The sequence below is a fragment of the Pelobates fuscus genome, chromosome 4 (genome assembly GCF_036172605.1).
Source record: "Pelobates fuscus isolate aPelFus1 chromosome 4, aPelFus1.pri, whole genome shotgun sequence".
NCBI lineage: Eukaryota > Metazoa > Chordata > Amphibia > Anura > Pelobatidae > Pelobates > Pelobates fuscus.
Window position 1 is genome coordinate 138979027 of NC_086320.1, and position 12552 is coordinate 138991578.

Here is a 12552-nt window from a genome sequence, read left to right on the forward strand (position 1 = left end):
TTCTCAGGTAACCGTGCAAATCCCTCCCCCATTCCTCTAGAGGTAGAGTAACAGAAGCAGTTATTATTGACATAACTTAACAAGGAATGCACACAAATCCCATGTGTTTACCACCTTCAATTAAATAAATTGCTATAATTAATGTTCTGTATTTTTCTTTAATTCCTGTTACTAATGATGTGTAGCAGAGGTTTACATGTTTAGGTGCCTACATGTCTGTTAAAGGGAAACATTCACTAAACAAATATTTGTGTCAGTGCATGTTAATAGTAACATTTTCAAACATGTTTGAACTCGTGTTTTTTTCTGATAAACATAATAATGGCATGTATCTACTTTCTTTTATAATTCTATTCCCCTTCATTATTTGTGTGACAAATTACTTATTTATGATTTTCCTCCGTAATCATTTATTCAAATGGTACATGGTCACACACAGAAAGTGTTTTACAAAAGTAGGCTGCTTATTTTAGATAAAACAGGACAGCAACATTTACCATAAAACATACTAAATAAATATTTAAGATAATTAAGATATGTTAGGATTGCTTTTGGAGATATTATTTATAGGGGGTAAATATTTAGACTTTAGCAGTTTCAATTTTGCAGCTTATCGAATATGTTAATTTGAAATAATGTTGATTTGAAATGTTTTGACACTTTGTGTTCTCTGTTTTAGCATACGTTCCTGCAGAGGAATTAAAGGCAGCTGAAATTAATGAAGACAATGTGGAAGATGATGGACTTTCTCTTGATATCCAGGACAGTGACTATCTGTACAGCGAGGAACCAGAAATTAAAGAGAGTCAGAGTTACCAAAATTCACCTGTCAGCAGTGCAACAAATCATGATGCTGGCTATGGTTCACCGTTCAGTGAGACCAGTGATCAGTTAGCTGACTTCAAAAGTACTTCCTCCAAAGATGGCCAAGATAGAGAGGATGGTCAAAATGCGGACAATGTGTCTTTCCCTCAGGACAGTTTGGCGCAAATCAAAGCTGTTTATACAAACCTGTTGTCAGAATGCTGTTGGTCCAACATTGGATTGGATTTAAAAAAATCTAGTTCTACTACAAGCACCAACAAAAGCAGTCAGAGTGAGGATGCAGAAGCAAAGTCTAGCCCTGTCACACCTACCGCCATCACAAGCAGTAGTAGCAATACAAACACAAGTACTAGCATTAGCGTTAGTACAAGTAACACGTCAAATAGTAACAATGCATCAGGATATGATTGGCATCAAGCTGCTTTAGCAAAAACATTGCAGCAAACATCTTATGGACTACTGCCGGAACCCAGCCTATTCAGCACAGTGCAACTTTATAGGCAAAACAATAAACTGTACGGCTCCGTTTTTACTGGTGCCAGCAAATTTCGGTGCAAAGATTGCAGTGCAGCTTATGACACATTAGTAGAGCTAACTGTGCACATGAATGAAACTGGACATTACCGGGATGACAATAGAGATAGGAATTCTGAAAGAACAAGACGTTGGTCTAAGCCCAGGAAAAGATCACTTATGGAAATGGAAGGTAAAGAGGATGCACAGAAAGTGTTAAAATGTATGTATTGTGGACATTCATTTGAATCTTTGCAGGACCTTAGTGTACATATGATTAAAACGAAGCATTACCAAAAAGTGCCTCTGAAGGAGCCAGTACCAGCCATCACAAAACTAGTTCCTTCAACAAAAAAACGAGCACTTCAGGATATAGCTTCACCCGACTCACCTGAGCAAGCAGGGATTTCCCCAGGGGCATCAGCAAGTGATGGTGCAAAGGACCCTAAAGCTGTCAATCCATATGTGACTCCCAACAACCGGTATGGCTACCAAAATGGTGCCAGCTACACATGGCAATTTGAGGCTCGGAAGGCTCAGATCTTAAAATGCATGGAGTGTGGTAGTTCTCATGACACATTACAGCAACTAACTGCTCACATGATGGTCACTGGACACTTCCTAAAGGTAACAAACTCTGCCTCTAAGAAAGGGAAACAACTAGTTTTAGATGCAGTAATGGAAGAAAAAATCCAATCAATACCTTTGCCCCCAACTACTCATGCAAGGCTACCAGCAACCTATATAAAAAAGCAACCGGATTCCCCAACTGGATCCACACATTCCGAGGAGAGGAAAGAATCAGAAAAGGATAAAACTAACAATGTTGAGCAAGAAAAGAAAATCAAGGAAGAAAATGATGACTCTGAAAAGGTAGAGACTGCAACTTTGTACCAATACCTCAGAGAAGAGGATTTAGATGATAGTCCAAAAGGTGGGCTTGACATCTTAAAATCATTAGAAAACACAGTGTCAAGTGCAATCAGCAAGGCCCAGAATGGGGCACCATCGTGGGGGGGCTATCCTAGTATACATGCTGCTTATCAATTGCCAGGTACTATAAAAGCATTACAACCAACAGTACAAAGTGTTCAAATGCAACCATCTTATGCCAGTAGTGTGAAGTCATTATCATCTGATCATAATGCTTTGATCCATTCCCCTGGAAGCATAACACCTCCACCTCACAAAAGTAATGTCTCTGCAATGGAAGAACTTGTAGAAAAGGTAACAGGTAAAATCAATGTGAAGAAAGAAGAAAAGCCTTTTGAGAAAGAAAAGACTCCTCCTGTCAAGCCATTATCACCAGTAGCTAAAGAAAATAAAGACATTCTTAAATCCGAGGACACAAATAGTAAAGTCCTTAAGAAAAACACAGAGCCTGAAATTCAAAAAACAAAAAAAGAAACACAACTGGAACACCATACACCGAATGGTACAGAACCTCTTAAAACAAAAGTCACTAATGGGTGCAACAATTTAGGAATAATCACAGACCATTCACCTGAGCAATCATTTATTAACCCACTTAGTGCATTGCAGTCTATAATGAATACTCATTTAGGTAAAGTGTCCAAACCAGTAAGCCCTTCTTTGGATCCATTGGCTATGTTGTACAAGATTAGCAATAGTATGTTAGATAAACCAATTTATCCTACAACACCGGTAAAGCAAGTAGAGTCTATTGAGAGGTTTTATTATGAAAATAGTGACCAGCCCATTGATTTGACAAAGTCCAAAAACAAACCCCTAGTGACAAGTATGACAGATCCAGTTTCATCGCCTCTGAGAGAAAGTGCACTGATGGATATTTCTGATATGGTAAAGAACCTCACTGGACGCTTAACCCCGAAATCCTCTACTCCATCTACTATATCAGAAAAATCTGATGCAGATGCCAGCAGTTTTGAAGAGGCTTTGGATGAGTTGTCACCTGTGCATAAGAGAAAAGGCAGGCAGTCCAACTGGAACCCACAACATCTCCTTATTCTCCAGGCTCAATTTGCCTCCAGTTTACGGGAGACGCCTGAAGGGAAGTACATAATGTCGGACCTGGGCCCTCAAGAACGCGTCCATATTTCTAAATTTACAGGTCTTTCTATGACTACAATTAGCCACTGGCTGGCCAATGTTAAATATCAATTAAGGAGGACAGGGGGAACAAAGTTTTTAAAAAATCTGGATACAGGGCATCCTGTTTTTTTTTGTAATGACTGTGCCTCTCAGTTCCGGACTGCTTCCACATACATAAGTCATTTAGAGACACATCTAGGATTTAGCTTGAAAGATCTTTCAAAGCTCTCTCTTAATCAGATTCAAGAACATCAGAATGTTTCAAAAGTCATCACCAACAAGGCTTTAAGCTCCATTGGACTTATTGAGGAGGATTCAGGCTCCACATTCCAGTGTAAGCTGTGCAATCGAACATTTGCAAGCAAGCACGCAGTTAAACTGCACCTTAGTAAGACACATGGGAAGTCCCCAGAGGACCATGTGATATATGTAACTGAAATGGAAAAACAGTAACATCCAGTTATGCAGTCAGGTATGCAAGTGACCACAAGAACATTGCACTAAACTTATTCATAATTCTGCACTAGGCCTGACCTGAGCCTCTGAAATCAGTCTTATTTTTTGTTGCTGAACTGCCTATCTGGAATTTTTTTTTTCTTACATATATTTTATATTTATATTTATATGCTCTTTGTCTGATTTGTGCATGTTTTTATTGTGAGTCAATGTCTGACCTTTTAATTTTCAACATCTGTTCTTGATATTAAGCTATCTTTTTGTAGAATGTAGTGGGAAACACTATTGAGAGACATTAATTTAGCCACAGAAAAACACAAAGAACAATGAAAAAAGAAGAACATCCTAAAATTAACAGGTTGCCATAACAATAAGGTCAGAAAGTCTTGTGGTGTCAAGTTAACCCTTTGAGCACTGCCATAGTATTTCTGTGCCTTTTGGAATAAAAGTGAAACGTTATTTAATTCAATTGTCAAGTCTGTACACAGCACATAATCTTTCAAAACAAAATAACATATATTGCTATTTGCTTTTTGTCTTAACTTAATTTTTATGTTTTATTTTTTTTTTAAATGCAGAATTTTATGCGACAATATGCATGCAGCTCTGGGATGATGGAGGAAAACTTTCTCAGTACTCCTTGCGTTAAGATACCACATTGTGTAAAAGACATTATGTAAAAATGTGACAGAAGAATATGAATATGAAAATATATGTATGTGTGTGTGTATATATATATATATATATATATATACACACACACACACACATTATGTACTGAATATCTGAATGCTGTTCTCATTCAGGCAAAAAAAAGTATGCAAATATGTTATAAAATATGTATAAAATATTTTGTTTCTGTGAAATGCATATCACAGTTTATAGTTATTTGCAAAAATAAGCTTTGGTACAAGGTTATCTTCCTACACGTGCTGCATTTATACGCCCCTTTGCTACCAGCAATTTAACTATACATTTCATTGCAGGCCCCTTCTGGCTGACAAAATAGCCGAATATTCTGGGTCAAAAAATTGAGTTTTGTTCCCTGTAAATAGTAGACGTTAACTTAAGAATACATGTTACATATCTTACCAATTGAAACAGTTTTCGCTTCCTTTGTACCTTACGGCGGTATGCTTTCACTTTGAACTTTTTATATTGTCATTTTATATTCAACTCCCTGTGTATATAAAATGTAAAATCACATTTTTTTTTTTATAAAAATAAGTTCTTGCAGATTGACTTAAGCAGAGAAATTTTACTGGAGCCTGCATCTTTTTTTAAAGATGCACGTAGAAAAGAAACTGACAAAAAATATAAAAAATAAATAAATACAAAATAAAGAAATGCACTATGAATTATACATTTCGATGTTCTATCATTAATATTGTACAGTACATTTTGGTTCACACAATTAAATCCACTGTTTTCTCAAGTGTAAAATAAACCCACATGCAGTTCTTGATTTACATACATTGTCATGTCGTCATTATTTTGCTTTGAGGTGTTATTTCAAAGTAAGCGGTATTGCTTATGCAATCAACCAAGATAATTCTATTCAAAATCATCTATTCATGATCTGTATCCTGACATATTTCATTCAGGCTATATCCATTAACATGTTACAAGTAAGTCACAATAGTTTCAAATAGCGACATGTACAGAACCATTGCTGCATTAACAATTAATGACGGGCATTCTATGTATCCGTTTGTGTCTCATTTGGAATAAGGTGGTGCCTTGGAGTCTGACACACAGTTTTGTTCAATCTTTGTGTTCGAATAAAATATTGTTTTCCATTTTTTTTTGAGCGCTAACATTTCCAATCTAAATAGTTGTGAGCACATTGAATGATCATGCATGGCACAGCTGGGTTGTCAGTTAAATTCAGGATCGGAGACATATCTGTTCTTAGTTATTCACAAAGCATTTACTGACTAATTTTGATTAGAAGGAATTCACATTTTCATCTTTGATAAAAGTGATGTATTTTAAAGTGTCATTGTGAATTGTGAAATATCTGCCTCTCGTTTCCAAAAAAGAAAAAAAAAATGTTTTATCACATTTGAATTAACCTACTGACAGACCTGCCTTACTCATCAAAATTCTGAATCTCCGATGAGGACATTTAAAAAAACAGTGCTTTGTTTATGTTCTTTTGTTTATTTATTTTTTGCTTAGAAAACAATACATTTAGAATTTAATGCATTGGTATCGTTAAAGGGACACTGTAGGCATTATAACCATTTCATCTCATTGAATTGGTTGCAGTACCTGGAGTCCCCTGGTATTGTCCCTCCATACAGTGTTACACCATATTTGAGCAGTTTAACAGTAAATAATGGTCACTGATATCCCTGCAGCCAGGCACCTGCTTAAAGTATGACGAAGTGTGTATAACCATGGATAGGCAGAGATCACACAATTCCTTCTAGCCATACCAATTTATACCAACAGTGGGCACTGTGATAGGCTGAGAAAAACTGACACTCTCACAGCCAATCAAGCCAGTCATTGCTGCTCAGGCTAGTGCTTTCTTATTAGCTCAGGCAGCACAGAGGGAATGTGCTGCCGGGGATTCTCATATAGCACTAAAACATTACAAAAAGTGTAATGCTTCATGAATGGACGGCACCAAGGGATTATGAAAATATAACCACTTAAATGGGTTGAAGCAGCTACAAAGCCTACAGTATAAATTACAACCAGATATAATTGGGATATCATAAATATAGTTTAAAGTCCCTGACAAAGGCACTTATTTTATAAAACCCACATTTTTTTTTTTTTTTTAGCAAGTTTTAAAATACTTAAATATTTAAATAAAGTCATAATAATCTCAGTTGCCTGCTTTGATGATGCATTACCCTGTCAGGGATTATAGTATACATGGAGCACTTATAGTGTCCTGTCAGTTAAAGACAACTTGGGTTTACGATAACCTTCTTTCACTAGTATCACATACACGGTTACATGTTTGGGCATCTCTGACATGCTACAGCACTGAAATATATCTCTACTCATCTGGTGTAAACAAATACATGCCATGAAATGAGAAACAGTAGGGCATCTCATGATGATTAAACGTCTTTAAAACAAGTCTGAAGAAATATGAAGAATATTGTTGTGGTACAGTCCATTATACCCAATTAAATCATACTGTAAATTGTGGGTTTATGTCATATCATTAGAAATTCTCTGAATGAATATTGTGTGTATTCGACAGTTAACCAGTACCATAACACTGCAAAATCCTACCTGGGCTCCTGTTGTCCTGTACATACACTAATCAGTCGCAACATTAAAACCACCAGCCTAATAACATGTAGGTCCCCCTCGTGCTGCCAAAACATGGAGACCTCTGAATGTGTCCTGTGGTATCCGGCAACAAGACATAAGCAACAGTTTCCTGAAGTCCTGCAAGTTGTGAGGTGGGGCCTCCATGGATCAGATTTGTTGTTCGAGCACGTCCGGGAGATGTTCAATTAGATTACGATCTGGGACATTTGGAAGCCAAGGCAATGTCTTGAACTCTTTGTCATGTTCCTCAAACTATTTATGAACAATGTTCGCAGTGTGGCAGGGTTACATTATCCTGCTGAAAGAGGCCACTGCCATCAGGAACCCCATTATCATGAAGAGGTATCTAGGTAAGTGGTACGTGTTAAAGTAACATCCACATGAATGCCAGGACCTAAGGTTTAACAGAATAATATTGCCAAGAGCATTACAATTTGTCCACTGTCCTGTCTTCTTCCCATAGTGCATCCTGCTGCCATCTCTTCCCCAGGTAAACGACACACGCACATCCACCCATCCACTTGATCTAAAAGAAAATGTGATTCATCAGACCAGGCAACCTTCTTCCACTCCTCAGTGGTCCAATTCTAACTCTCACATCCCCAGCGAAGGCTCAGGGGTTATCATTGGCACTTTGTCTTATCTGCAGTTATACAAAGGCCCCATTCAAGGCCCTTGTCAAAGTCACTTAGATCTTTTCACTTTTACTATTTTTCCTTCTTCCAACACATGAAATTCTAGAATTGGTCAGGTGCCTTTGTAACAGTATAATCAATGTTATTCATCTATCAGTAGTTTTTATGTTGTGGCTGATCAGTGTAGAATGATTAATCTATAAATTATGAAGGCTCATACAGAATCTTAAGTTCGCAGTGTGGCATGAATGTACATTCATGACAAAAGATGATACTGATGACACAGAAATTCTTTGTACATTGATCAAGAAGAGATCTAATTTATTCCAGCTGTAAACTGACAAACCCCATCACTAAAATTAACTTTAATGTAACTATAAGTGCCTAAGCTATTAAGAAAACCACTCCTGTCATTGATACTGGTCCAGCTGTTTTTTTTTTTTTTTTAAACAATCAACAAGTTCCATGCACAGAACATATAATACAAATTAGTTTGTATAATACTGATATTTGTCCCCAATGATGGGCTTTGGGCTTTACAAATGTATACTCTGGACCTTTTTATTTGAGGGTTAGCAAATATCACATATTCATTCACGGAGAATTCAATAGTGTGATTTTGCACTGATATGAAGTGGTGAATATTGTCTGCAGAGAGTTTAAAACATATTAATTGTAATCTTATTGTGAGTGGCCAAGTGATGAACAGAACACAGAGTACATTATCATGGTTCCAATTGTCTATATACCGTAGTTTACAATACCAGCCAGTGTTTCGCGGCTTTCTCACCTAATTGCCCACTATTTTTTAACAAACTGTATACAGAAATAATGAACACTATCCATCGGGTCTCCAAAAAGTAATCTATATTTCTTCCAGTTCTGTTAGGCACAACTATTCTCACTCTGGCTTTGAAGTTATATGACTTAGTGTCAGCACTCTGCATAATAAAGAAGAATTAATGATATTGAATTTTGGAACTTGATAAAATAAAATGCCCAAAGAACAACAAAAATAAATAAATAAACAAAGCAACAAAAAGACTACACATGATTATGTATAATCTCTACTTAAAGGGATACTCTAAGCACCAAAACAACTTTTGCATAATGAATGTAGTGTGGTGCATAGATCATGCCCCTGCAGTCTTTTATTTTTAAAGAACAAGAGTTATACATAATGATAGTCTATTAGCACCCATTACCTATTAATTGATGGAAGTTTGAATTTTGTTCTTAACCAGCTGGTATTCCTCTGATCTTTTACTTCAGGGCATATGGGGAGGCTGCCCTGGGCTCAGTTACTCCTGGGGGGCCCAAAGCAGCTGCCCCATGGGCCCCCAGCCCTCGACCAAACCCAGTGAACTGTGGCACCTGATGTAAGAGGGTGCCACTGCGGAGGAGCAGATGGAGGAGGCACACACAGGAGGGGAGAGGGACTGAGGAAGCCTGGTTCCTTAGACTCCCATCAACCTTGGTCATACAGTGCCCACATGACCTTAGGGAAGCCACCCTTTTGTATCTAAAAGGTAAGGAGACAGGAGAGTGGATACAATATGTAAATTGATACCCGTGTGTGTATCTGGGCCTGAGTCAGTGTGTGTATCTGGTTGTGTGTGTATCTGGCTGTGTGGGTGTTAATGTGTGTATCTGGCTGTGTGTGTGTCAGTGTATCTGGCTATGTGTGTGGTTATCTTGCTATGTGTGTGTAACTGTTTTGTGTGTGTGTGTGTATATGTGTATGTGTGTGTACCTGGCTGTGTGTGTATATCTGCCTGTGGTGTGTGTATCTGACTGTGTGTGTATCTAGTTGTGAATGCGAATCTGGCTGTGTGTATATCTGGCTGTGTTTGTGTCAGTGTGTTTATCTGGCTGTATGCGTCTATGTATATCTGTTTGTCTGTGTATGCATATCTGTGTGTCGGTGTGAACGTGTATCTGTGTGAATATATACCTGTGTCTGTGTATGTGTACTTTTCTGTCAGTGTTTGTGTACCTGCCTGTCTGTGTATGTTTAACTGTGTGTGTTTCTGAGTGCATGTGTGTATACAGTGGCGTACACACAACCCATGGGGCCCCGGTGCGAAAACTGATCCGTGGGCCCCCCCCCCCCCCCCCCGTGCTTACTCTGCGCGGGCTGGGGCCGCAACACATGGCGGCGGGCACCTGGTCGCTGGGCTGCGACCCGTGCGACCGCGGTATGTACGCCAGTGCATGCATAAACACATACACTTAAAGGACCACTACAGACACCCAGATCAAATCAGCTCAATGAAGTGGTCTGGGTGCCAGGTCTCTCTAGTTTTAACCCTGCAGCTGAAAACATAGCAGTTTCAGAGAAACTGCTATGTTTCACTGAGGGTTAATCCAGCCTCTAGTGGCTGTCTCATTAAAGTAACATCCACATGAATGCCAGGACCTAAGGTTTAACAGAATAATATTGCCAAGAGCATTACAATTTGTCCACTGTCCTGTCTTCTTCCCATAGTGCATCCTGCTGCCATCTCTTCCCCAGGTAAACGACACACGCACATCCACCCATCCACTTGATCTAAAAGAAAATGTGATTCATCAGACCAGGCAACCTTCTTCCACTCCTCAGTGGTCCAATTCTAACTCTCACATCCCCAGCGAAGGCTCAGGGGTTATCATTGGCACTTTGTCTTATCTGCAGTTATACAAAGGCCCCATTCAAGGCCCTTGTCAAAGTCACTTAGATCTTTTCACTTTTACTATTTTTCCTTCTTCCAACACATGAAATTCTAGAATTGGTCAGGTGCCTTTGTAACAGTATAATCAATGTTATTCATCTATCAGTAGTTTTTATGTTGTGGCTGATCAGTGTAGAATGATTAATCTATAAATTATGAAGGCTCATACAGAATCTTAAGTTCGCAGTGGAAAGCATTGAGTAATGCTTTCCTATGGGCGGTTTGAATGCGCGCGTGGCTCTTGCCACGCATGTGCATTCGGGACGGAGAGATCCCCAGCGCCAAGGGAGCCTGGCGCTGGAGAAAGGTAAGTGCTTTAGACACACACACTCTCATGAACAGACGCACACATTTACTGACAGACACACACTCAGTGAGACGCACACAAACATACTCAGTAACAGACACAATCACTCACACTAACACACTAACACTAACACACTAACACACTAACACTAACACACTAACACTAACACACTAACACTAACAAACACACACTCACTAACACACTCACTAACACACTCACTAACACACTATCACTAACACACTAACACTAACACACTAACACACTCACTAACACACTCACTAACACACTCACTAACACACTCACTAACACTAACACACTCACGAACACTAACACTCTCACTAACACTAACACTCTCACTGACACTAACACTCTCACTAACACTAACACACTCACTAACACACACTCACACACACACACACACACACACTCACACACACACTCACACACTCACACGTTTTTTTTGTTTTTTTTAAATGTAATCCCCCCAGCCTCCTTACCTGTGGGAGAGCTGGGGGGATTCCCTGGGGTCCAGTGGTGTTGCTGGCCAGGCTGTCACCCGGCTGGCGGGCGCGCGAGGGAGCACTGTCCCCTGAGTACTCCCTCTTCAGCTCCCTCGCGCGCCGCGTACTGATACCGGAGCCGGAAGATGACGTCATCTTCTGGCTCTCGCCAAATACATGAAGTTCCTTACGAGTTCTGAAGTCCTTATCACGTGTATTTCTCTGGTTTGAATGTTACTGATGTCTACAGTGATGCATTTCACCTGCCTTCCTCGGGCTTTGTACGACAATTTCAGGTTCTCCATCCTCAGCTTTTAGATGTGGACAGTAAATGCCATTAACCACATTTTTATGTGCGAATGAATACGTGACATTACCCCCCACCTGAAGACTGCCCACCGGGCGGGCAGGACCAGGTTTGAAAGGAAACTTGGCGTGAAAAGAACAAATGTTATGGCCATGGAATCAATGATGATAGAGACTTTATACTCCTCCTGTCCAGAAACAACCAAAGGAGGAGGGGGGGCAATCGTACTTGTGTACTGATTGCAAATAAGCGGTTTGAGCAAGGACACATGAAAATTATTAGGTATAGGTAAGGACTCTGGAAGGGCCAGAGAATAAGAAACAGGGTTGATTCTCCTAACCACACGAAAAGGACCAAGGAACCTTGGAGCAAACTTCATGCTGGGAACCTTCAACCTAATGCTGATCACCCACCTGGTAAACTGGATTGGCACTCCGCCTTTTATCCGCATGAAACTTAAAGCGATCAGCCGCAGTTTAAAGAGCGGAGTGAACCTTAGTCCAAGTACTACGAATAGAGGTAAAGTGATTTTCCAGAGTAGGGATAGCAGTATCAGAAAACACAGCAGGATGACGACACGTATTGACAAAAAACGGACTATGCCCAGATGAGTCATGGGTAGAGTTATTCCTTGCAAATTCGGCCCAGGGCACTAATTCAGCCCAGTTAGATTGTGTACTATTCACAAAGCAACGTAAATACAGCTCAAGTGATTAGTTAGCTCTTTCTGCCATACCCTTAGTTTGGGGATGGTAAGCAGAGGAAAATGACAATTCAATGCCCAACTGTTTATTGAATGCCCTCCAGAACCATGACACAAATTGGAAACCCCTGTAAGACACAATATTTTGAGGAACACCATGTAGGCTGACAATATCGCGTATAAATATGTGCACCAGGTCCTGAGACAATGGCAATTTTTTAA

The 12552-nt window shown here is 39.4% G+C and overlaps 1 protein-coding gene across 1 annotated transcript in view; it reads left to right on the forward strand.

Annotated features, from left to right (window-relative positions):
• TSHZ1 (teashirt zinc finger homeobox 1) overlaps positions 1-5360 on the forward strand; it is a 68983-nt gene extending 63623 nt beyond the window's left edge. The window contains exon 2 of the mRNA XM_063451626.1: positions 680-5360. Coding sequence (XP_063307696.1) covers positions 680-3864 — 3185 coding nt within the window. The 3' untranslated portion in view covers positions 3865-5360. The remainder of the gene's footprint in view (positions 1-679) is intronic.
• Positions 5361-12552: the final 7192 nt, after the last annotated feature.